At 45.4% G+C, this 27406-nt stretch overlaps 1 protein-coding gene across 1 annotated transcript; it reads right to left on the bottom strand.

Moving 5' to 3' along the window:
* Window positions 1–6720: 6720 nt before the first annotated feature.
* LOC115116011 (DNA repair protein REV1-like) lies at window positions 6721–27238 on the bottom strand. The gene is made up of 13 exons (XM_065005801.1): window positions 26947–27238; window positions 22965–23762; window positions 21444–21571; window positions 20328–20447; window positions 19934–20154; window positions 19538–19704; window positions 17919–18148; window positions 17623–17828; window positions 17001–17282; window positions 16747–16840; window positions 15967–16137; window positions 14342–14447; window positions 6721–8653 (listed from the first exon to the last, which is right to left on the bottom strand). The coding sequence occupies exons 1-13, from the start codon at window positions 27006–27008 to the stop codon at window positions 8539–8541; spliced, it is 2700 nt and encodes an 899-aa protein (XP_064861873.1). The 5' UTR covers window positions 27009–27238; the 3' UTR covers window positions 6721–8538.
* Window positions 27239–27406: the final 168 nt, after the last annotated feature.

Here is a 27406-nt window from a genome sequence, read left to right as displayed (position 1 = left end):
CTGGATGAGAATGAACAGTGTCCACATGACGCGAGTACTTTTTCTGAACCAGTCGAAATCACGCATCAACGTGATTATCATGGACGTATACAAATAAATCCCAATAGGACAAAAAGACGAAACAAACGAAAATGCAACTAGTGTACTGTCATTCCAGTTTCAATGTTGCCCTTGACTGAGTTAGTTGAAGTTGGCTAGCTATCGACAAGAACGTTATCCAGCCTGCACACACAACCGTGACATGTTTTTTTTTTTTTTTACAGGCAAGTCGACCTGAGCAGGTCTCGAACCCTTGGCCTTCAAGCCCGAAGTCCAGCGCGCTATCGACTGTGGACCAAAAGCATACTCAAGCGGCAGAGTTGATATCCTCGCATATAAACCCAGTGTTGTTACAATATACAGTTGAAGTCGGAAGTTTACATACACTTTAGCCAAATACATTTGAACTCAGTGTCACTATTCCTGAAATGTAATCCTAGTAAAAATTCAGTTTTAGGTCAATTAGGATCACCACTTTATTTTAAGAACGTGAAATGTTAGAATAATAGTAGATAATTATTTCAGCTTTTATTTCTTTCATCACATGACATGTGGGTCAGAAGTTAACATACACTCAATTAATATTTGGTAGCATTGCCTTAAACAATTTAAACTTGAGTCAAAAGTTTTCAGTGTCCTTCCACAAGCTTCCCACAATAATTTGGGTGAATTTTGGCCCATTCTTCCTGACAGAGCTGGTGTAACTGAGTCAGGTTTGCAGGCCTCCTTGCGCACACACACTTTTTTCAGTTCTGCTCACACATTTTCTATAGGATTGAGGTCAGGGCTTTGTGATGGCCACTCTAATACCTTGACTTTGTTGTCCTTAAGCAATTTTACCACAACTTTGGAAATATGCTTGGGGTCATTATCCATTTGCAACCATGCTTTAACTTCCTGACTGATGTCTTGAGATGTTGCTTCAATATATCCACATAATTTTACTCATGATGCCATCTATTTTGTGAAGTGCACCAGTCCCCTCCTGCAGCAAAGCACCCCCACAACATGATGCTGCCACCCCCGTGCTTCACGGTTGGGATGGTGTTCTTCGGCTTGCAAGCCTCCCCCTTTTTCCACCAAACATAACAATGGTCATTATGGCCAAACAGTTCTATTTTTGTTTCATCAGATCAGAGAACATTTCTCCAAAAAGTACAATCTTAGTCCCCATGTGCAGTTGCAAACGGTAGTCTGGCTTTTTAATGGCGGTTTTGGAGCTGTGACTTCTTCCTTGATGAGCGGCCTTTCAGGTTATATCGATATAGGACTCGTTTTACTGTGGATATAGATTATTTTGTACCGGTTTCCTCCAGCATCTTCACAAGGTCCTTTGCTGTTGTTCTGGGATTGATTTGCATTTTTCGCACCAAAGTACGTTCATCTCTAGGAGACAGAACGCGTCTCCTTCCTGAGCAGTATGACGGCTGCGTGGTACCATGGTATTTATACTTGCTTACTAATGTTTGTACAAATTCACTTGGTACCTTCAGGCGTTTGGAAATTGCTCCCAAGGATGAACCAGACTTGTAGAGATCTAAAAAAAAAGGTTTTGGCTGATTTCTTTTGATTTTTCCATGACGTCAAGCAAAGAGGCACTGAGTTATTAGGTAGGCCTGGAAATACATCCATGGGTACACCTCCAATTGACTCAAATGATTTCCAATTAGCCTATCAGAAGCTTCTAAAGCCATGACATCATTTTCTGGAATTTTCCAAGCTGTTTAAAGGCACAGTCAACTTAGTGTATGTAAACTTCTGACCCACTGGAATTGTGATACATTGAATTATAAGTGAAATAATCTGTTTTTAAACAGTTGTTGGAAAAAGTACTGGAGTCATGCACAAAATAGATGTCCTAACTGACTTGCCAAAACTATAGTTTGTTAACAAGAAATTTGTGGAGTGGTTGAAAAACGAGTTTTAATGACTCCAAACTAAATGGAAGTAAACTTCCAACTTCAACTGTATATATATATATAGTAACGTTACCAGTCAAAAGTGTGGACACACCTACTCATTCAAAGGTTTCTTAATTTTTTACTATTTTCTACATTGTAAAATAATAGTGAAGACATCAAAACTATGAAATAAGACAAACGGAATCATGTAGTAACTAAAAAAGTGAAACAAATCAAAATATGTTTTATATTTGAGATTCTTCAAAGTAGACAGACACCCTTTGCCTCGTCAGTCAGCATTTTCTCAACAAGGTTCATGAGGTAGTCACTTGGAATTAATTTCAATGAACAGGTACAGTGGGGCAAAAAAGTATTTAGTCAGCCACCAATTGTGCAAGTTCTCCTACTTAAAGAGATGAGAGGCCTGTAATTTTCATCATAGGTACACTTCAACTATGACAGACAAAATGAGGGAAAAAATCCAGAAAATCACATTGTAGGATTTTTAATGAATTTATTTGCAAATTATGGTGGAAAATAAGTATTTGGTCACTGACAAACAAGCAAGATTTCTGGCTCTCACAGACCTGTAACTTCTTCTTTAAGAGGCTCCTCTGTCCTCCACTCGTTACCTGTATTAATGGCACCTGCTTGAACTTGTTATGAGTATAAAAGACATCTGTCCAGAACCTCAAACAGTCACACTCCAAACTCCACTATGGCCAAGACCAAAGAGCTGTCAAAGGACACCAGAAACAAAATTGTAGACCTGCACCAGGCTGGGAAGATTGAATCTGCAATAGGTAAGCAGCTTGGTTTGAAGAAATCAACTGTGGGAGCAATTATTATGAAATGGAAGCCATACAAGACCACTGATAATCTCCCTCGATCTGGGGCTACATGCAAGATCTCACCCCGTGGGGTCAAAATGATCACAAGTACGGTGAGCAAAAATCCCAGAACCACACATAGTGTATGACCTGCAGAGAGCTGGGACCAAAGTAACAAAGCCTACCATCAGTAACACACTACACCGCCAGGGACTCAAATCCTGCAGTGCCAGACGTGTTCCCCTGCTTAAGCCAGTACATGTCCAGGCCCGTCTGAAGTTTGCTAGAGAGCATTTGGATGATCCAGAAGAAGATTGGGAGAATGTCAGATGAAACCAAAATATAACTTTTTGGTAAAAACTCAACTCGTCGTGTTTCGAGGACAAAGAATGCTGAGTTGCATCCAAAGAATACCATACCTACTGTGAAGCATGGGGGTGGAAACATCATGCTTTGGGGCTGTTTTTCTGCCAAGGGACCAGGACGACTGATCCGTGTAAAGGAAAGAATGAATGGGGCCATGTATCTTTCAGTACAGGTGCATCAAAGCTGTGGCCGAGAGACTGAAAAACAGCTTCAATCTCAAAGCCATCAGACTGTTAAACAGCCATCACTACCCGGCTACTCATCCCTGCACCTTAGAGGCTGCTGCCCCCTATACATAGACATGGAATCACTGGCCACTTTAATAATGGAACACTAGTCACTTTAATAAATGTTTACATACTGTTTTACTCATTTCATATGTACTGTATATACTGTATTCTAGTCAATGCCGTTCTGACATTGTTCACCCTAATATTGATATATTTCTTAATATAGTCTTTTACTTTTAGATTTGTGTGTATTGTTGTGAATTGTTAGATATAACTGCACTGTTGGAGCTAGGAACACAAGCATTTCACTACACCCGCAATAACATCTGCTAAATATGTGTATGTGACCAATAGAATTTGATTTGATCAAGGCTTTTATTAATTCCAAGTTTATTATCAAGTTCTTAGAAAACATACAAATGATGTCACAGCTTCAGGTCTTCGGGCACGGGTCAGTCATGATAGACAGGTAGACTGACCAATTAGATCTTTTCTTCTGGCCCTTAGCTTTGGAAGAGTTATGACAGATGACAGGGAAAGTCTTTTACAGTCACTCAGAGACCACAGCATACACATGTGTATATAATGAACTCAGAATCAAGGGTTGTCTGTGTCTCCCGTGTTTACAACTACATTCATTTCCCCAGTATACTAACTGTTATATGATCATGGATAGGGTACAGTACGAACCATTTCAAACCCACTCTGTATGTCACAATGAGAGAACTGTCACTTCTTTTTTGGGGGTTGCAACAAATGCAGATTTATGTGATGTCAGAAATAGGTGTGACGATGTGAGGTCATGAGAGAATGACCATTTTCTGTGATGTCACAGAAAGCATTGACAGGAGAGTCTGGGTGGATCACAATAGTCTGAAATAGCTTCCTCAACTCCTTTCAGAAATCTGCACTTGTTACGTAGTAGCAATCCAAAGCCATATGGTATTGCTTTCTCCAGTATTCTCTCATCAGTGTAGTTGAAGGACAAGAAGACACTTCAAACCCTTGATATTCCATGTCTTAACTAAATACAACGTAAGGGATTTGGCCAGCTTCTGGTTTCCATGCTGTCACGCCCGCCACCCACCCACACACACACACGAGAACTAACCGTTAATAATACACTACTTGTAAACCATACAAGAAAAAAGGGAGAAAAAAATTATATTTAAAAAAACAAGTCTTTTCTTTGTAAAATTAACAAGAGGCGGCGTTGAAAACACTATTTACAATGGCACTTTTTTTTTACAGAGGAAAGGTACAAAAAATGTATTGCTTTTTAAAAACAAACCAATGTCCCAGACAGGGTGTTTTTGAGTCTGTGTCAGTTTGCAGATAATTCTGAGGCAGAGGAGGTGGCAAAGCAGAGAGTAACAGAACAACTGGTGCAAATCAGAGAGTAACAGAACAACTGGTGCAAAGCAGAGAGTAACAGAACAACTGGTGCAAAGCAGAGAGTAACAGAACAACTGGTGCAAAGCAGAGAGTAACAGAACAACTGGTGCAAAGCAGAGAGTAACAGAACAACTGGTGCAAAGCAGAGAGTAACAGAACAACTGGTGCAAAGCAGAGAGTAACAGAACAACTGGTGCAAAGCAGAGAGTAACAGAACAACTGGTGCAAAGCAGAGTAACAGAACAACTGGTGCAAAGCAGAGTAACAGAACAACTGGTGCAAAGCAGAGAGTAACAGAACAACTGGTGCAAAGCAGAGAGTAACAGAACAACTGGTGCAAAGCAGATAGTAACAGAACAACTGGTGCAAAGCAGAGTAACAGAACAACTGGTGCAAAGCAGATAGTAACAGAACAACTGGTGCAAAGCAGAGTAACAGAACAACTGGTGCAAAGCAGATAGTAACAGAACAACTGGTGCAAAGCAGAGAGTAACAGAACAACTGGTGCAAATCAGATAGTAACAGAACAACTGGTGCAAAGCAGATAGTAACAGAACAACTGGTACAAAGCAGAGTAACAGAACAACTGGTGCAAAGCAGAGTAACATAACAACTGGTGCAAAGCAGAGAGTATCAGAACAACTGGTGCAAAGCAGAGAGTAACATAACAACTGGTGCAAAGCAGAGAGTAACAGAACAACTGGTGCAAAGCAGAGAGTAACAGAACAACTGGTGCAAAGCAGAGAGTAACATAACAACTGGTGCAAAGCAGAGAGTAACAGAACAACTGGTGCAAAGCAGAGTAACATAACAACTGGTGCAAAGCAGAGAGTAACAGAACAACTGGTGCAAAGCAGAGAGTAACAGAACAACTTGTGCAAAGCAGAGAGTAACAGAACAACTGGTGCAAAGCAGAGTAACAGAACAACTGGTGCAAAGCAGAGTAACAGAACAACTGGTGCAAAGCAGAGTAACATAACAACTGGTGCAAAGCAGAGTAACATAACAACTGGTGCAAAGCAGAGTAACATAACAACTGGTGCAAAGCAGAGTAACATAACAACTGGTGCAAAGCAGAGAGTAACAGAACAACTGGTGCAAAGCAAAGAGTAACATAACAACTGGTGCAAAGCAGAGTAACAGAACAACTGGTGCAAAGCAGAGTAACATAACAACTGGTGCAAAGCAGAGAGTAACAGAACAACTGGTGCAAAGCAAAGAGTAACATAACAACTGGTGCAACGCAGAGTAACAGAACAACTGGTGCAAAGCAGAGTAACATAACAACTGGTGCAAAGCAGAGTAACAGAACAACTGGTGCAAAGCAGAGTAACATAACAACTGGTGCAAAGCAGAGAGTAACAGAACAACTGGTGCAAAGCAGAGTAACATAACAACTGGTGCAAAGCAAAGAGTAACATAACAACTGGTGCAAAGCAGAGTAACATAACAACTGGTGCAAAGCAGAGAGTAACAGAACAACTGGTGCAAAGCAGAGTAACAGAACAACTGGTGCAAAGCAGAGTAACATAACAACTGGTGCAAAGCAGAGAGTAACATAACAACTGGTGCAAAGCAGAGTAACAGAACAACTGGTGCAAAGCAGATAGTAACATAACAACTGGTGCAAAGCATTACATTTACATTTAAGTCATTTAGCAGACGCTCTTATCCAGAGCGACTTACAAATTGGTGCATTCACCTTATGACCTCCAGTGGAACAGTAGTGCATCTAAATCTTTTCAGGGGGAGGGGGGGTGAGAGGGATTACTTTATCCTATCCTAGGTATTCCTTAAAGAGGTGGGGTTTCAGGTGTCTCCGGAAGGTGGTGATTGACTCCGCTGTCCTGGCGTCGTGAGGGAGTTTGTTCCACCATTGGGGGGCCAGAGCAGCGAACAGTTTTGACTGGGCTGAGCGGGAACTGTACTTCCTCAGTGGTAGGGAGGCGAGCAGGCCAGAGGTGGATGAACGCAGTGCCCTTGTTTGGGTGTAGGGCCTGATCAGAGCCTGGAGGTACTGAGGTGCCGTTCCCCTCACAGCTCCGTAGGCTGGTGCAAAGCAGAGTAACAGAACAACTGGTGCAAAGCAGAGTAACATAACAACTGGTGCAAAGCAGAGTAACATAACAACTGGTGCAAAGCAGAGAGTAACAGAACAACGGGTGCAAAGCAGAGAGTAACAGAACAACTGGTACAAAGCAGAGAGTAACAGAACAACTGGTGCAAAGCAGAGAGTAACAGAACAACTGGTGCAAAGCAGAGAGTAACATAACAACTGGTGCAAAGCAGAGAGTAACAGAACAACTGGTACAAAGCAGAGAGTAACATAACAACTGGTGCAAAGCAGAGAGTAACAGAACAACTGGTGCAAAGCAGAGAGTAACAGAACAACTGGTACAAAGCAGAGTAACAGAACAACTGGTGCAAAGCAGAGAGTAACAGAACAACTGGTGCAAAGCAGATAGTAACAGAACAACTGGTGCAAAGCAGAGAGTAACAGAACAACTGGTGCAAAGCAGAGAGTAACAGAACAACTGGTGCAAAGCAGAGAGTAACAGAACAACTGGTACAAAGCAGAGTAACATAACAACTGGTACAAAGCAGAGAGTAACAGAACAACTGGTGCAAAGCAGAGTAACATAACAACTGGTGCAAAGCAGAGAGTAACAGAACAACTGGTGCAAAGCAGAGAGAGTGAAAAGAACGAGGAAGAATGCAGTGGAGACAGCAAGGAGATTCCATGGCCATCTCTATGTCTCAGTCTGTCCTATACTGGGACGATTGGCATATTCACAGACCTAGTGGCCAACTCTGCCATTACTCATGACTTTCAGTGGGTCCTGACCAATAGGGGCTACAGGAGGAGGGTTCCTGCCCCTCCCCCTCCGACCCATGGAAAGTTGGACATTGTGCGATGGGCCAAGTTTGATTTTTCAAAGTGTAGCGCAGACGATATCTGTGCTCTGTTCTGCTGACGTGTGTTATGACGACGTCACAACAGAAGGCAGGTTGGGCTCTGCTGATGTCAAAGTGAGAGATAGAGGGTTGTTGTGCTGATGTCACAATGACACAGAACTCTTTCACTGTGATGACACAAGGAGAGAACACGTGTCCAGGTTATTGTCGTGTTCAAAACAACTGGGAAATGGGAACTCTGACCTCCGACTTCAGTGCCTTCAAGACAACTGGGAAATGGGAAAAAAAGTTTTGAATGGTCATCCAACTCTAAAACTCTGGCATCTTTCTAGAACTCCGACTTTCCGTGCTGAAGATCACAGACATCATGATTTGACCCAGCTCCTCCCACAGGATCATGATGTAATAGTGGGATGGCTCTAACAGTGGCACAATAAACAGGAGCAGGAGGAGCAAAACTGGATCTCAAATGGCATTCTATCCTCCACATATCAGTATAATACCTTTGACCTGTGCATTATATGGGGAATAGGGTGTGATTTGAGACTTGGCCAGAGCCTGCCGTGCCCTCTCCTACGTGATCTTCAGACTGTTGCCCTCTCCTACGTGATCTTCAGTGTTGCCCTCTCCTACGTGATCTTCAGAGTGTTGCCCTCTCCTACGTGATCTTCAGAGTGTTGCCCTCTCCTACGTGATCTTCAGAGTGCTGCCCTCTCCTACGTGATCTTCAGAGTGCTGCCCTCTCCTACGTGATCTTCAGAGTGCTGCCCTCTCCTACGTGATCTTCAGAGTGCTGCCCTCTCCTACGTGATCTTCAGAGTGCTGCCCTCTCCTACGTGATCTTCAGAGTGCTGCCCTCTCCTACGTGATCTTCAGAGTGCTGCCATAGGTCTGATGTACCACCACCTGCACGTTGTCCAGGATGAAGTCAAAGGCCATGCTCCATACAGACTCCACAGACTGCTGCTGCGTCAACCTGCCATGACATAAGACATGCCTTAGGCCTAACACACTTGAATATCTAATAAACTAAACACACATGCCTTAGGCCTAACACACTTGAATATCTAATAAACTAAACACACATGCCTTAGGCCTAACACACTTGAATATCTAATAAACTAAACACACATGCCTTAGGCCTAACACACTTGAATATCTAATACACTAAACACACATGCCTTAGGCCTAACACACTTGAATATCTAATAAACTAAACACACATGCCTTAGGCCTAACACACTTGAATATCTAATACACTAAACACACATGCCTTAGGCCTAACACACTTGAATATCTAATAAACTAAACACACATGCCTTAGGCCTAACACACTTGAATATCTAATACACTAAACACACATGCCTTAGGCCTAACACACTTGAATATCTAATACACTAAACACACATGCCTTAGGCCTAACACACTTGCATATCTAATACACTAAACACACATGCCTTAGGCCTAACACACTTGAATATCTAATACACTAAACACACATGCCTTAGGCCTAACACACTTGCATATCTAATAAACTAAACACACATGCCTTAAGCCTAACACACTTGCATATCTAATACACTAAACACACATGCCTTAGGCCTAACACCATGCCTTTCTAAGGTCTTCGAAAGCCAAGTCAACAAACAGATTACCGACCATTTCGAATCTCACCATACCTTCTCTGCTATGCAATCTGGTTTCAGAGCTGGTCATGGGTGCACCTCAGCCACGCTCAAGGTCCTAAACGATATCTTAACCGCCATCGATAAGAAACATTACTGTGCAGCCGTATTCATTGATCTGGCCAAGGCTTTCGACTCTGTCAACCACCACATCCTCATCGGCAGACTCGACAGCCTTGGTTTCTCAAATGATTGCCTCGCCTGGTTCACCAACTACTTCTCTGATAGAGTTCAGTGTGTCAAATCGGAGGGTCTGCTGTCCGGACCTCTGGCAGTCTCTATGGGGGTGCCACAGGGTTCAATTCTTGGACCGACTCTCTTCTCTGTATACATCAATGAGGTCGCTCTTGCTGCTGGTGAGTCTCTGATCCACCTCTACGCAGACGACACCATTCTGTATACTTCCGGCCCTTCTTTGGACACTGTGTTAACAACCCTCCAGGCAAGCTTCAATGCCATACAACTCTCCTTCCGTGGCCTCCAATTGCTCTTAAATACAAGTAAAACTAAATGCATGCTCTTCAACCGATCGCTACCTGCACCTACCCGCCTGTCCAACATCACTACTCTGGACGGCTCTGACTTAGAATACGTGGACAACTACAAATACTTAGGTGTCTGGTTAGACTGTAAACTCTCCTTCCAGACCCATATCAAACATCTCCAATCCAAAGTTAAATCTAGAATTGGCTTCCTATTTCGCAACAAAGCATCCTTCACTCATGCTGCCAAACATACCCTTGTAAAATTGACCATCCTACCAATCCTCGACTTTGGCGATGTCATTTACAAAATAGCCTCCAATACCCTACTCAACAAATTGGATGCAGTCTATCACAGTGCTATCCGTTTTGTCACCAAAGCCCCATATACTACCCACCATTGCGACCTGTACGCTCTCGTTGGCTGGCCCTCGCTTCATACTCGTCGCCAAACCCACTGGCTCCATGTCATCTACAAGACCCTGCTAGGTAAAGTCCCCCTTATCTCAGCTCGCTGGTCACCATAGCATCTCCCACCTGTAGCACACGCTCCAGCAGGTATATCTCTCTAGTCACCCCCAAAACCAATTCTTTCTTTGGCCGCCTCTCCTTCCAGTTCTCTGCTGCCAATGACTGGAACGAACTACAAAAATCTCTTAAATTGGAAACACTTATCTCCCTCACTAGCTTTAAGCACCAACTGTCAGAGCATCTTACAGATTACTGCACCTGTACATAGCCCACCTATAATTTAGCCCAAACAACTACCTCTTTCCCAACTGTATTTAATTTATTTATTTATTTTGCTCCTTTGCACCCCATTATTTTTATTTCTACTTTGCACATTCTTCCATTGCAAAACTACCATTCCAGTGTTTTACTTGCTATATTGTATTTACTTTGCCACCATGTCCTTTTTTGCCTTTACCTCCCTTCTCACCTAATTTGCTCACATTGTATATAGACTTGTTTTTTTTTTTTTTTACTGTATTATTGACTGTATGTTTGTTTTACTCCATGTGTAACTCTGTGTCGTTGTATGTGTCGAACTGCTTTGCTTTATCTTGGCCAGGTCGCAATTGTAAATGAGAACTTGTTCTCAACTTGCTTACCTGGTTAAATAAAGGTGAAATAAATAAATAACACACTTGAATATCTAATACACTAAACACACATGCCTTAGGCCTAACACACTTGAATATCTAATACACTAAACACACATGAGAAAAAGAGAAAAACACTAATTGAAATGGAATCTCAACAACAGGGGTAGAATGATCCTCTATCACCAAACAGGTCCTATTTGACAATGGCCGAGTGGTCCCTCACTGAAACAGAGGTGAAGAGGGGAGAGTTAGACCACGAATGGACCGTACCTCTTACATTTACATTTTACATAAGTCATTTAGCAGACGCTCTTATCCAGAGCGACTTACAAATTGGTGCTTTCACCTTATGACATCCAGTGGAACAGCCACTTTACAATAGTGCATCTAGGTCTTTTAAGGGGGAGGGGGAGAAGGATTACTTCATCCTATCCTAGGTATTCCTTAAAGAGGTGGGGTTTCAGGTGTCTCCGGAAGGTGGTGATTGACTCCGCTGTCCTGGCGTCGTGAGGGAGTTTGTTCCACCATTTGGGGGCCAGAGCAGCGAACAGTTTTGACTGGGCTGAGCGGGAACTGTACTTCCTCAGTGGTAGGGAGGCGAGCAGGCCAGAGGTGGATGAACGCAGTGCCCTTGTTTGGGTGTAGGGCCTGATCAGAGCCTGGAGGTAGTGAGGTGCCGTTCCCCTCACAGCTCCGTAGGCAAGCACCATGGTCTTGTAGCGGATGCGAGCTTCAACTGGAAGCCAGTGGAGGGAGCGGAGGAGCGGGGTGACGTGAGAGAACTTGGGAAGGTTGAACACCAGACGGGCTGCGGCGTTCTGGATGAGTTGTAGGGGTTTAATGGCACAGGCAGGGAGCCCAGCCAACAGCGAGTTGCAGTAATCCAGACGGGAGATGACAAGTGCCTGGATTAGGACCTGCGCCGCTTCCTGTGTGAGGCAGGGTCGTACTCTGCGGATGTTGTAGAGCATGAACCTACAGGAACGGGCCACCGCCTTGATGTTATTTGAGAACGACAGGGTGTTGTCCAGGATCACGCCAAGGTTCTTAGCGCTCTGGGACGAGGACACAATGGAGTTGTCAACAGTGATGGCGAGATCATGGAACGGGCAGTCCTTCCCGGGAGGAAGAGCAGCTCCGTCTTGCCGAGGTTCAGCTTGAGGTGATGATCCGTCATCCACACTGATATGTCTGCCAGACATGCAGAGATGCGATTCGCCACCTGGTCGTCAGAAGGGGGAAAGGAGAAGATTAATTGTGTGTCGTCTGCATAGCAATGATAGGAGAGACCATGTGAGGTTATGACAGAGCCAAGTGACTTGGTGTATAGCGAGAATAGGAGAGGGCCTAGAACAGAGCCCTGGGGGACACCAGTGGTGAGAGCACGTGGTGAGGAGACGGATTCTCGCCACGCCACCTGGTAGGAGCGACCTGTCAGGTAGGACGCAATCAAGCGTGGGCCGCGCCGGAGATGCCCAACTCGGAGAGGGTGGAGAGGAGGATCTGATGGTTCACAGTATCGAAGGCAGCCGATAGGTCTAAAAGGATGAGAGCAGAGGAGAGAGAGTTAGCTTTAGCAGTGCGGAGCGCCTCCGTGATACAGAGAAGAGCAGTCTCAGTTGAATGACTAGTCTTGAAACCTGACTGATTTGGATCAAGAAGGTCATTCTGAGAGAGATAGCGGGAGAGCTGGCCAAGGACGGCACGTTCAAGAGTTTTGGAGAGAAAAGAAAGAAGGGATACTGGTCTGTAGTTGTTGACATCGGAGGGATCGAGTGTAGGTTTTTTCAGAAGGGGTGCAACTCTCGCTCTCTTGAAGACGGGAGGGACGTAGCCAGCGGTCAGGGATGAGTTGATGAGCGAGGTGAGGTAAGGGAGAAGGTCACCGGAGATGGTCTGGAGAAGAGAGGAGGGGATAGGGTCAAGCGGGCAGGTTGTTGGGCGGCCGGCCGTCACAAGACGCGAGATGTCATCTGGAGAGAGGGAGAAAGAGGTCAGAGCACAGGGTAGGGCAGTGTGAGCAGAACCAGCGGTGTCGTTTGACTTAGCAAACGAGGATCGGATGTCGTCGACCTTCTTTTCAAAATGGTTGACGAAGTCATCTGCAGAGAGGGAGGAGGGGGGGAGGGGGAGGAGGATTCAAGAGGGAGGAGAAGGTGGCAAAGAGCTTCCTAGGGTTAGAGGCAGATGCTTGGAATTTAGAGTGGTAGAAAGTGGCTTTAGCAGCAGAGACAGAGGAGGAAAATGTAGAGAGGAGGGAGTGAAAGGATGCCAGGTCCGCAGGGAGGCGAGTTTTCCTCCATTTCCGCTCGGCTGCCCGGAGCCCTGTTCTGTGAGCTCGCAATGAGTCGTCGAGCCACGGAGCGGGAGGGGAGGACCGAGCCGGCCTGGAGGATAGGGGACATAGAGAGTCAAAGGATGCAGAAAGGGAGGAGAGGAGGGTTGAGGAGGCAGAATCAGGAGATAGGTTGGAGAAGGTTTGAGCAGAGGGAAGAGATGATAGGATGGAAGAGGAGAGAGTAGCGGGGGAGAGAGAGCGAAGGTTGGGACGGCGCGATACCATCCGAGTAGGGGCAGTGTGGGAAGTGTTGGATGAGAGCGAGAGGGAAAAGGATACAAGGTAGTGGTCGGAGACTTGGAGGGAGTTGCAATGAGGTTAGTGGAGGAACAGCATCTAGTAAAGATGAGGTCGAGCGTATTGCCTGCCTTGTGAGTAGGGGGAAGGTGAGAGGGTGAGGTCAAAGAGGAGAGGAGTGGAAAGAAGGAGGCAGAGAGGAATGAGTCAAAGGTAGACGTGGGGAGGTTAAAGTCGCCCAGAACTGTGAGAGGTGAGCCGTCCTCAGGAAAGGAGCTTATCAAGGCATCAAGCTCATTGATGAACTCTCCGAGGGAACCTGGAGGGCGATAAATGATAAGGATGTTAAGCTTGAAAGGGCTGGTAACTGTGACAGCATGGAATTCAAAGGAGGCGATAGACAGATGGGTAAGGGGAGAAAGAGAGAATGACCACTTGGGAGAGATGAGGATCCCGGTGCCACCACCCCGCTGACCAGAAGCTCTCGGGGTGTGCGAGAGCACGTGGGCGGACGAAGAGAGAGCAGTAGGAGTAGCGGTGTTGTCTGTGGTGATCCATGTTTCCGTCAGAGCCAAGAAGTCGAGGGACTGGAGGGAGGCGTAGGCTGAGATGAACTCTGCCTTGTTGGCCGCAGATCGGCAGTTCCAGAGGCTACCGGAGACCTGGAACTCCACGTGGGTCGTGCGCGCTGGGACCACCAGATTAGGGTGGCCGCGGCCATGCGGTGTGGAGCGTTTGTATGGTCTGTGCAGAGAGGAGAGAACAGGGATAGACAGACACATAGTTGACAGGCTAGAGAAGAGGCAGTGGGTTAACTGCCTCTTCATGTACTTGATGATCAGGTCAAGTTTCTCTAGGTCTTTGTCATTGATCAGATCAGTGCAGTACTTGACTACCTGCAGAATGTCCTCCTCCATGGGGTCTGAGGGGGGAAAAGTACTTAGAAAAATGCAAAACCACATCTTTAACACAGTCAAAAACACAACTACAGTTGTGGCAAAAAGTTGAGAATGACACAAATATTAATTTCCACAAAGTTTGCTGCTTCAGTGTCTTTAGATATTTTTATCAGATGTTACTATGTAATACTGAACTATAATTACAAGCATTTCATAAGTGTCAAAGGCTTTTATTGACAATTACATGAAGTTGACCTCTGCAATCCACCCTGGCATGCTGTCAATTAATTTCTGGGCCACATCCTGACTGATGGCAGCTCATTCTTGCATAATAAATGCATGGACTTTGTCAGAATTTGTGGGGTTTTGTTTGTCCACCCGCCTCTTGAGGATTGACCACAAGTTCTCAATGGGATTAAGGTCTGGGGAGTTTCCTGGCCATGGACCCAAAATATCAATGTTTTCTTCCCCGAGCCACTTAGTTATCACTTTTGCCTTATGGCAAGGTGTTCCATCATGATGGAAAAGACATTGTTCATCACCAAACTGTTCCTGGATGGTTGGGAGAAGTTGCTCTCGGAGAATGTGTTGGTACCATTCTTTATTCATGGCTGTGTCTTTAGGCAAAATTGTGAGTGAGCCCACTCCCTTGTCTGAGAAGCAACCCCACACATGAATGGTCTCAAGATGCTCTACTGTTGGCATGACACAGGACTGATGGTAGCGCTCACCTTGTCTTCTCTGGACAAGCTTTTTTCCGGATGCCCCAAACAATCAGAAAGGGGATTCATCAGAGAAAATGACTTTACCCCAGTCCTCAGCAGTCCAATCCCCATACCTTTTGCAGAATATCAGTCTGTCCCTGATGTTTTTCCTGGAGAGAAGTGGCTTCTTTGCTGCCCTTCTTGACACCAGACCATCCTCCAAAAGTCTTCTCCTCACTGTGCGTGCAGATGCACTCACACCTGCCTGCTGCCCTTCCTGAGCAAGCTCTGTACTGGTGATGTCCCGATCCCGCAGCTGAATCAACTTTAGGAGATGGTCCTGGCGCTTGCTGGACTTTCTTGGGTGCCCCGAAGCCTTCATCACAACAATTGAACCGCTCTCCTTGAAGTTTTATATTTTTATTTATTTTACCTTTATTTTACTAGGCAAGTCAGTTAAGAACAAATTCTTATTTTCAATGACGGCCTAGGAACAGTGGGTTAACTGCCTGTTCAGGGGCAGAACGACAGATTTGTACCTTGTCAGCTCGGGGATTCGAACTTGCAACCTTTCGGTTACTAGTCCAACGCTCTAACCACTACCCTGGCTACCCTGCCATTCTTGATGATCCGATAAATGGTTAATTTAGGTGCAATCTTACTGGCAGCAATATCCTTGCCTGTGAAGCATATTGCCATCATACAAACTGAGGCAGCAGACTTTGTGAAAATTAATATTTGTGTCATTCTCAAAACTTTTGGCCACGACTGAACTATGGCAGCAAATGTCCCCCTTTTTCCATAGATGGTAGTAAACGACCCACTCCCCATTCTGTACCTGAGATGGTAGTTATCCATTCTCTGAGTAGTGTTCGGATGTCCCTGAAATCACAGGCTCCAGCCAGGGTGGGTTCAGGGCAAGGGGTGAACTTGGACAGAGTCTCTGGGTCGTCCTGCTGTAGGGGGGAGGTGGAAGGTCCATTCTCCAGTTGGATGGGGGTCAGTTCAGGCCAGTTTAATCACTATGCATCATTAATAAAACAGACAACTTAACTTGCATAAGTGTTTAATTTGATCATTAGTCGGTTCTATGGTTCTTTCCAGTGTATTGCTAAATGGCATATATATTCTATATTATATTATTAGTATCCACTGAGCGTACAAAACATTAAGAACACCTGCTCTTTACATGTCAGACTGACTGGGGAATCCAGGTGAATCCAGGTGAAAGATATGATCCCTCATTGATGTCACGTGTTAAATCCACTTCAATCAGTGTAGATGAAGGGGAGGAGACATGTTAAAGAAGGATTTTTAAGCCTTGAGACAATAAGACATGGATTGTGTCTGTGTGCCATTCAGAGGGTGAATGGGCAAGACAAAATATTTAAGTGTCTTTGAATGGGGTATGGTGCCAGGCGCACTGGTATGGTGCCAGGCGCACTGGTATGGTGCCAGGCGCATTGGAGTCAACAGGGGCCAGCATCCCTGTGGAATGCTTTGGACACCTTGTAGAGTCCATGCGCAACGAACTGATGGGACCATTCTTATTAGGAAGGTGTTCTTAATTTTTGGTAAATTCAGTGTATATTATTGGATAGATATACTGTATTCTTACCCATGATCCCCTGGGTGTTCTCTCTGCGGCCGTACACTGAACGCAGCTCCTCCTGGAGTTCTCTGGGGAGTGCTGCAAACAACTCCGGGTCAACCTACACACACACACACACACACACACACACACACACACACACACACACACACACACACACAGGGAGAGAGAGAGACAGACATAGACAGAGAAACAATATGTGCGTGTTTATAGGGGATGTTGCCGTTAATGAGAATGTTTGTGGGTGTGTGTGTGTGTACCTGGGAGAAGTCAGACAGTTCCAGTATGATGCCTGTGGAGCCGGTCTGTCCAAACTGTTTGGGGATCTGAAGCACTAGTGCTCCTATAGGAGGGGCAGCGGGGGAAGGAGGAGAGGAGGGTAGAAGGGAAGATGAACAGGAAGAGAGAGGAGAAGAGGGGCCAGGGTGAAGGGGGCGTTGGTGTGACCCGTTGTGGGTTCTCTCTGTGTCTCTGTGGGTCCAGGAGTGCTCCACCTGTTCTCTCAACTCTGCAGGCAAGGCCTCCAACACCGACCGGTCCACCTGACATGGACACAGACACACACATACAACATGTATCCTGGGAAACCTGTGTGTGAGGGTGATTTTACTGCCCAAAAGACTCCTTTCTAGCTTCTACCTCCAAGCCTCCAAGCCATAAGACTGCTGAACTATTCATCACATGGCCACCTGGACTATTTACATTGACTGACCCCCCTGTGTTTTTACACTGCTGCTACACTGTAAGGTCTATCTATACCTGTTGTATTCGGAGCATGTGACAAATAACATTTGATTGGACTTGAAATGATGCTTCAAAAACATAGCCAACCGAATGTTTTTTCAATGAGAGCAATGCACTGTTGATCTAGGGGTGAAGTACCTGTGAGGGAGGGGAGACCTCGATGCTGAGGTTAAGGCAGTTATCAACATGGTTAGGTGTGCGTGGCGGCTCTCCTTTACTTGTCCCAGGGATTGGCTCAGCAGGCGATGTAGGGCGGGGAGTGGAGAAGGGGGACAGGACTCTGGCAGAGGAACTATTTTCCTGACTGGTGCATGTGTCAGTAATGGCGGTATTAGGTGGCGAATCTGAAGGGAGAGAGACAGCAGAGGTCGTTCTATGGCTCGATGACTGGCTCCTTGAGGTAACCACTAACAAGAGCTCACACACACACTTACCTGTATAGTTATGTTGGGCGGGGGGGTGCTGGGCCAGCAGCTTGTCTCTGACGTAGCATGTTTTAGGGCCCGTGGGGTCCTTGGGGACGGAGTGGGCCCCCTCGAGGAGCTGCACCTGGAGGCCCACCCCCCTCAGGTCCTGCACCTTCAGCCTCATTGCGTGGAACAGCTTGATGACTTCACTGGCTATCAAATGACCACAGTCTGTAAGCTGGGCCAGGGTCACTGACCTGAGAGAGGAGAGAGGGGGAGAGAGGAGAGGAGGGTAGAGGAGAGAGGGAGAGGAGAAAAGAGGAGAAGAGGAGAAAAGAGGAGGAGAGAGAGAGAGAGAAGAGGAAGACACACTCAATTATATCCCCTCAGTGTGTTCCAGGAACTGTCTGAAATCTGTCTTGCCTGCTATTTACTAAAACTACATACTATGTACTAATTGTACTACAAACTATTTAGAACATACTATTTTTATTTAAAAAATTAAAAAATGCAGTAAGCAACAAATAACATCCTAGGCTGATCCATCCTGAGAACTAGCAACAAATAACATCCTAGGCTGATCCATCCTGAGAACTAGCAACAAATAACATCCTAGCAACAAATAACATCCTAGGCTGATCCATCCTGAGAACTAGCAACAAATAACATCCTGAGAACTAGGCTGATCCATCCTGAGAACTAGCAACAAATAACATCCTAGGCTGATCCATCCTGAGAACTAGCAACAAATAACATCCTAGGCTGATCCATCCTGAGAACTAGCAACAAATAACATCCTAGGCTGATCCATCCTGAGAACTAGCAACAAATAACATCCTAGGCTGATCCATCCTGAGAACTAGCAACAAAACAATAATCCATCCTAGGCTGATCCATCCTGAGAACTAGCAACAAATAGCATCCTAGGCTGATCCATCCTGAGAACTAGCAACAAATAACATCCTAGGCTGATCCATCCTGAGAGCAACAAATAACATCCTAGGCTGATCCATCCTGAGAAACAAAATAGCATCCTAGGCTGATCCATCCTGAGAACTAGCAACAAATAACATCCTAGGCTGATCCATCCTGAGAACTAGCAACAAATAACATCCTAGGCTGATCCATCCTGAGAACTAGCAACAAATAACATCCTAGGCTGATCCATCCTGAGAACTAGCAACAAATAACATCCTAGGCTGATCCATCCTGAGAACTAGCAACAAATAACATCCTAGGCTGAATCCATCCTGAGAACTAGCAACAAATAACATCCTAGGCTGATCCATCCTGAGAACTAGCAACAAATAACATCCTAGGCTGATCCATCCTGAGAACTAGCAACAAATAACATCCTAGGCTGATCCATCCTGAGAATGCCTCGTAATGTTCAACTGCGTTGATTTGACGCCATTCGTTTATTTATGCGCGTCCTCTATTCTGATTATCAGCTGTTGTCAAACACACGCGAGGGTGAAAAGACGATGCTCTTCCTCAAAGGTGTGCAGCTGAAATGAGTATGACATCCTGGCATTTAAAGCACACTTCATTTTACATACTATAAAATGTTATATTTTCGCATACCCAAAGAGCCTACTATTCATGGGTATTCAGACATGGCCACCGTGTCCATTGGTCTCGCTCACCTAGCCAAATTGTCACAGGTGCCATGACCACTGTAGTTGGATTGCTCCACCCCTGCCTTACAGACCATGAACTTTAGGGTCAGCCTGCGACCCCTAAGCCCCGCCCCCTGCAGACGCTTCTGCACCTCAATGGACAGGTGGGTCAGGAACGACTCCGCCTCGTCCACCTGGTGAGATAGAGAGGATTTAGAGATAGAGAGAATGGAGAAAGTGATAGAAAAGCCTGTCACTTTAAACAAGCAAAGAAGAATGTCTGTTCTTCAGGAAATATCCCAATCTGAATATTCTGCCTCCTTGAATAAGCCCAAGTTCTGATCAGTATAAACCAGCTATGACCTGCGTGGACCAGATCAAACAAGCTCTTACCTGTGTAAATCGGATTAATCAGGTACGGACCTGTGTGAAGCGGATGTTGTAGTTCATCTCAGCAGAGACAGACTTCCTCTCTTTCTCGCTACGGACGGGCCGGTCGTCCAGACCTCGGCAGAACCTGAAGAGGGTCTGACCGGTGCGAGGGCCAAACTCCTTCTGCAGCCGCTGCAGAGACATCTGCTGCAGGTTCCCACATGACCTCACACCCAGAGATGCCAGTTTACCACCCATAGAACGGCCCACACCTGAGGGAGAAGAGGGGAGACAAATACAGGGATGGGTGGAGAAGGAGAGATGGAGGGTGTAGAGAAGGACAGTTTATATTTTGGAGATGCACAAGAAAGATGATCATCAGTTGCAGAGTAACTGTGTGTGTGATGTGTGTGTGTGGCCAGCAGGTGGTGCTGTAGTGCCTCACCTGGTAGGCTGGTCACCGTCTGGTCCCTGATGAAGTCATCCACTTCCTCTGACCTCAGGAGGTACTGTCCGTTCGGCTTAGCCTTTCGGGTAGCCATTCTCGCCAACAGGATGTTGGACCCTGGACAGGTCAAAGGTCACAGAGGTTAGACAGGGTGTAATACAGTGGGAGGGAAACTATGCTGCCCCTCCGTTTCCAAATGTTGTGCCAACAGAATCACTGGCATAATGCACTTCATCTTTCTTTGGTTTCCTATACGGAGTCAACCCAGACAGTCTTTCCTGAGATACTGTGCGTTACATGTCCATTGCGCTGCACACAAGTTAAACGTAGTCTTGAATGATGCATGCCAAGATATACCAGAGATAAGGGACTGTTGATATTGCAACCCCACAACTCAAACGCCGGTTCACCAGTATGAATGAAATCGCAAACCGCTTTTTTTTGTTCAAGGCCTGAAGAACTGTTGTCCGCTAAAGATGTTTGCATTTGCCAATTTATTGGTTGTCCAGTATCCAGACGACCTGTCCCCAGATTCCAATACAACCTCTTTCCGTAACGTGTTGAGGCCGGAAATTAAGAATGAGAGGCTGAATTAAATATGTTACAGAACTGCTATATTTTGAAGCACCCCTCCCTCCTGTCCAGTTTCCCTGATACGCCTATGGCAATCAAGCTGGTTTTACCATCCCTGAAACTTTCGCTTCTGAGGAGAAATGATTTTCTCAACAAAGAAATCCTAACTAACTAAAGAAGCATTAGGCTCTCGGTCTGATGCCTTTTGAACAGCCAAGGCAGCTCCACTGTCGTTTATTCACCCAGATCTCTTTACACTTTCAATCAGTTAAACATTTTCTTTTTCAAGGCCTGAGGCACATTTCAGTCACATTCCCGAAGACCAAAGAAACAAACTTTGCTTTCTAGTCCATATGGAAATGAAAAAGGTTCATTAATAACTTTTTGTAGGGTTATTGCCAAAATTATTTATATAAAAAAAAAAATAGACATTGATGACAGGCATATGGGCCCCAAAAGCATTGCAGGGGTCTACAGGGGTGTCCAGTATGCCAGCATACACAATGTGACTCAGGGGTGGCAGAGGAAGGCACTACTCACCCATGCCCACTGAGGCGGAGCACCCAGTCCTCTCCCTGACATCTGCTCGGATGGCACTGGCAAGTTCATCTGGTGTAACACTCAACTTGATAGAGCAGTCTGACTGAACGATGGTAGGCAGTAGCAGGCTCGTAAGCATTCATTCAAACAGCACTTTCGTGAGTTTGCCAGCAGCTGTTTATGACTTCAAGCCTATCAACTCAGGCTGATTAGGCTGATGTAACTGATGTGAAATGGCTAGCTAGTTAGCGGGGTGCGCGCTAATAGCGTTCAAACGTCACTCACTCAGACTTGGAGTGGTTGTTCCCCATGCAGACATGGGTAACGCTGCTTTGAGGGTGGCTGTTGTCGTTGTGTTCCTGGTTCGAGCCCAGGGAGGAGCGAGGAGAGGGACGGAAGCTATACAGTTACACTGGCAATACTATAGTGCCTATAAGAACATCCAATAGTCAAAGGTTAATGAAATACAAATGGTATAGAGAGAAATAGTCCTATAATTCCTATAATAACTACAACCTACAACTTCTTACCTGGGAATATTGAAGACTCCTGTTAAAAGGAACCACCAGCTTTCATATGTTCTCATGTTCTGAGCAAGGAACTTAAACGTTAGCTTTCTTATATGGCACATATTGCACTTTTACTTTCTTCTCCAACACTTTGTTTTTGCATTATTTAAACCAAATTGAACATGTTTCATTATTTATTTGAGGCTAAATTGATTTGATTGATGTATTATATTAAGTTAAAATAAGTGTTCATTCAGTATTGTTGTAATTGTCATTACAATACATTTTTTAAATATAAATTGACCGATTAATCGGTATCGGCTTTTTTTTGGCCCTCCAATAATCGGTATCGGTATTGAAAAATCATAATCGGTCGACCTCTAATACAGACATACCCAAGATGACTCAAAGCTGATACAGACATACCCAAGATGACTCAAAGCTGACACAGACATACCCAAGATGATTCAAAGCTGACACAGACATACCCAAGATGACTCAAAGCTGTAATCGCTGCCAAAGGTGCTTCTACAAAGTATTGACTCATGGGTGTGAATACGTATGTAAATTTGATATTTCAGTATTTCATTTTCAATACATTTGCAACATTTTCTAAAAACATGTTTTCACTGTCATTATGGGGTATTGTCTGTGAAAATTTTATTGTATTTCATCCATTTTGAATTCAGGCTGTAACAACTAAATCTGGAATAAGTCAAGGAGTATGAATACTTTCTGAAGGCCCTGTACACAGCTATTCATGGTCTGCAAAATGCATCACACTCAAACAAACCCTGATGACATTATTAACAACATACAGAAATTTCCCTATGACATTTAAGAGAGGAGAGCGAGAGGAGTGTGTGTGTGTGTGAGTGAGATAGTGAGTGAGATAAGAGAGGAGTGTGATCGAGAGAGAGACAGACACGGACATGACTGGACTGGGTTATCAGAATTCACATACCATCGGACAGAGACCATCCAATCCATCCCTTCCAAACACCCACCCTACAGCTCCTTACCCTCTCTCCTCTGGCGTCTGAGCCTGTCTCTCCCGGGGAAGGTTGCACCCCCTGTGGCCCTCATCCTGCTCTGCAACATGTTGACATACTCAGAGAACTCACTTCTCCACGTGGAGATGTGGTGTAGACGAGAGTGGGAGTAAAACTCTGAGATGGTCCCCCTGGTCTTCACCTTTGCTGATTGTTGGTCGTGGTGCGGAGGAGCGTAGTTTGAGAGAATGGGGTTGGCTGATAGGCTGTTGGTTTCCAGGGGGGTGGGGTTCGAAGGAAAAACATTGTGGTGGCTGCCATTCAGACAGACAGGGGAAGGGGAGGGGTTTGGGTTAGCAAGGGGGAGTGGTTTCTCAGGAGGGAAATTTGATTGAGACGGGAGATCCAGGGGGCGGGATGCCGAGGCAGCCATCGCCTCCTGATAGGTGGGCGGAGGGGGCTTGGGTCTCTGTTCATTGGCCGGTTGTGCGTGGTGTCTGTGGTGAGAGACAGGGGGAGGTCTGGGGGTGTCATGTTGGATAGGAGGTTTGGATAAGGGGCTGTCAGGCTGTGAGGGTATGGATTGGAGAGTATGGGGTAACCCCCTGTCTGGAGTGGGTGTGTGTTGTGTGGGGTTTGGGGAGAGGTCCAGAGGATTTATGGCACCATTCACAGGATGGGTGTGACCGTTGGTCAGAGTGGGGTCCTTCACCCCTCTGGGAGTTTTGACAGGACAGGGGTCCTCACCACCGAACTCTTGGACCCCGTTCATTTTGACGCTCCAAGTCTTTTCATAAGTGATCAGTAATGATCCATTCCTATCGGACAGAGAGAGAAGTGAGAATTAAGAATCACAACATGGATTGGCTTTAGTATGTTATTATGCCAGGACAATACACAAACATGCAGTGCCCCCCACTTAATATTCATTCAATACTTTGTGCAACCTCCCTTTACCAAGATAACAGCTGAGTCTTCTCCTATAATGTATAATGAGGTTGTAGAACTCATCTCTAGATCCTTCAGATTCCGAGGTCCACGCTTGTGGACTCTCCTCTTCAGCTCATCCCACAGGTTTTCTATGGGGTTCAGGGTCCTGGGATGACCATGGAAAAACCTTGATTCGGTGGTCAGTGAACCATTTTTGTTTTGATTTTGAGGTGTGCTTTGGATTATTGTCCTGCTGGAAGATCCAACCACAGCCCAGTTTAATCTTCCCAGCAGAGGCAGTCAGGTTTAGATTTAATATCTGTTGGTACTTGATAGAGTCCATGATACCATGTATCCTAACAAGTTGTCCAGGGCCCTTGGAAGAAAAACAGCCCCACAACATAAAAGATCTACGGATTCGTGCCACGGGGGAGATCTTAATTCTCTGAACCTTCAAGCTGCATACTGGACCCTATTCCAACTAAACTACTGAAAGAGCTGCTTCCTGTGCTTGGCCATCCTATGTTGAACATAATAAACGGCTCTCTATCCACCGGATGTGTACTGGTTTTAGAAACCATCATAGCACTGAGACTGCACTTGTGAAGGTGGTAAATGACCTTTTAATGGCGTCAGACCGAGGCTCTGCATCTGTCCTCGTGTTCCTAGACCTTAGTGTTGGTTTTGATACCATCGATCACCACATTCTTTTGGAGAGATTGGAAACCCAAATTGGTCTACACGGACAAGTTCTGGCCTGGTTTAGATCTTATCTGTCGGAAAGATATCAGTTTGTCTCTGTGAATGGTTTGTCCTTTGACAAATCAAATGTACATTTTGGTGTTCCCCAAGGTTCCGTTTTAGGACCACTATTGTTTTCACTATATATTTTACCTCTTGGGGATGTCATTCGAAAACATAATGTTAACTTTCACTGCTATGCGGATGACACACAGCTGTACATTTCAATGAAACATGGTGATGCCCCAAAATTTCCCTCGCTAGAAGCCTGTGTTTCAGACATAAGGAAGTGGATGGCTGCAAACTCTCTACTTTTATACTTGGACAAAACAGAGATGCTTGTTCTAGGTCCCAAGAAACAAGAGATCTTCTGTTGAATCTGACAATTAATCTTAATGGTTGTACAGTCGTCTCAAATAAAACTGTGAAGGACCTCGGCGTTACTCTGGACCCTGATCTCTCTTTTAAAGAACATATCAAGACCATTTCAAGGACAGCTTTTTTGATTCTAAACAACGTTTGCCATGTTTCTGTCGATATTATGGAGCTAATTTGGAAAAAAGTTTGGCGTTGTAAGTGACTGCATTTTCCGGTGTTTTTCTTAGCCAAACGTGATGAACAAAACGGAGCTATTTCGTCTACACAAATAATCTTTTTGGAAAAAATGAACATTTGCTATCTAACTAAGAGTCTCATCATTGAAAACATCCGAAGTTCTTCAAAGGTAAATGATTTTATTTGAATGCTTTTCTTGTTTTTGTGAAAATGTTGCCTGCTGAATGCTAGGCTTAATGCTAAGCTAGGCTATCAATACTCTTACACAAATGCTTGTGTAACTTTGGTTGAAAAGCATATTTTGATGACAGTGTTGTTAACAAAAGGCTAAGCTTGTGTTTGAATATATTTATTTAATTTCATTTGCGATTTTCATGAATAGGAAACGTTGCGTTATGGTAATGAGCTTGAGGCTATGATTACGCTCCCGGATACGGGATTGCTCGACGCTAGAGGTTAAGTTGGAGGCCCAGGGTCTGAATCCCACCTGTGCAACTGGGTCCTGGACATCCTGATGGGCCACCCCCAGGCAGTGAAGGTAGGAAACAACACCTCCACTACGCTGATCCTCAACACTGGGGCCCCACAAGGGTGCGTTCTCATCCCCCTCCTGTACTCCCTGTTCACCTATGACTGCGTGGCCACGCACGCCTCTAACTCAATCATCAAGTTTGCAGACGACACAACAGTGGTTCTGATTACCAACAATGACGAGACAGTCTAAAGGGAGGAGGTGAGGGCCTGGCAGAGTGGTGCCAGGAAAATAACCTCTCCCTCAACAAAACAAAATAAGCTGATTGTGGACTTCAGGAGACAAGAGAGAGCATGTCCTCATTCACATCGAAGGGACCGCAGTGGAGAAGGTGAAAAGCTTCAAGTTCCTCGGTGTACATATCACTGATGATCTGAAATGGTCCACCCACACAGACAGTGAGGTGAAGAAGGTGCAACAGCACTTCTTCAACTCAGGAGGCTGAAGAAATTTGGCTTGTCCCTTAAGACCCTCACAAACTTTTACAGATGCACCATTGAGAGCATCCCGTCGGGCTGTATCACCACCTGGGGGACACTGCCTGCCCTCCAAGACATCTACAGCACCCGATGTCAGAGGAATGCCAAAAAGATCAAAGGACCTCAGCCACCCGAGCCACGGCCTGTTCACCCTGCTATCATCCAGAAGGCGAGGTCAGTACAGGACAGGTGCATCAAAGCTGGGACAGAGAGACTTAAAAACAGGTTCTATCTCAAGGCCATCAGATTGTTAAATAGCCATCACTAGCCGGCCTCCACACAGCTCCCTGCCCTGAACTTAGTCACTGTCACTAGCTGGCTACCACCCGGTGACTCAACCCTGCACCTTAGAGGCTGCTGCCCTATGTAAACTATATATACAAAAGTATGTGGACACCCCTTCAAATTAGTGTATTTGGTTATTTCAACCACACCCATTGCTGACAGGTGTATAAATTAGAGTGCACAGCCATGCAATCTCCATAGACAAAGATTGGCAGTAGAATGGCCTTACTGAAGAGTTCAGTGACTATTGATGTCACCTTTCCAACAAGTCAGTTTGTCAAATTTCTTCCCTGCTACACCTGCCCCAGTCAACTGTAAGTGGTGTTATTGTGAAGTGGAAACATCTAGGAGCAACAACGTCTCAGCCGCAAAGTGGTAGGCCACACAAGCTCACAGAAGTGCTGAAGGACGTAAAAATAGTCTGTCCTTGGTTGCAACACTCAGAGTGGTGTAGAGTGGTTGGAGTGGTGTAAAGCTCACCGCCATTGGACTCTGGAGCAGTGGAAACGCGTTCTCTGGAGTGATGAATCATGTTTCAACATCTGGCAGTCCAACGGATGACTCTGGGTTTGGAGGATGCCAGGATGCCAGGAGAACCAACATCAGTGCCCGACCTCACTAATGCTTGTGGCTGAATGGAAGCAAGTCCCCGCAGCAATGTTCCAACATCTAGTGGAACACCTTCCCAGAAGAGTAGAGGCTGTTATAGGCTGGTGTAGCCGCAAAGGGGGGCCAACTCCATATTAAAAGTCCATGATTTTGGAATGAGAGGTTTAGCTTGTATTGGTGATGGACACAGGGAGATGTACATCAGGCCCCACCCTATATAACAGTGTATGTGGGAGATTGGTGGTTCCTTAAGCTGACTACATATTCTTTCACCCTCCTTGGTCTCTTTGTTCAGAACACATACATATATATTTATACTCCGGAGTCAGAC

The sequence above is a fragment of the Oncorhynchus nerka genome, linkage group LG3 (genome assembly GCF_034236695.1).
Source record: "Oncorhynchus nerka isolate Pitt River linkage group LG3, Oner_Uvic_2.0, whole genome shotgun sequence".
In the NCBI taxonomy this organism is placed as follows: Eukaryota; Metazoa; Chordata; class Actinopteri; order Salmoniformes; family Salmonidae; genus Oncorhynchus; species Oncorhynchus nerka.
This window is presented reverse-complemented; position numbering and strand designations above follow the sequence as displayed.

Excerpts from the sequence above, each read along its gene's own strand:
- LOC115116011 (XM_065005801.1), bottom strand. The coding sequence starts at position 27,008 with ATGTTGAAACATGATTCATCACTCCAGAGAACGCGTTTCCACTGCTCC. Across the intron at positions 18,149-19,537 it reads ACCTGTGACAATTTGGCTAG|GTCAGTGACCCTGGCCCAGC; the intron begins GTGAGCGAGACC and ends CTCCTCTCTCAG. Across the intron at positions 14,448-15,966 it reads ATGGATAACTACCATCTCAG|ACCCCATGGAGGAGGACATT; the intron begins GTACAGAATGGG and ends TTCCCCCCTCAG.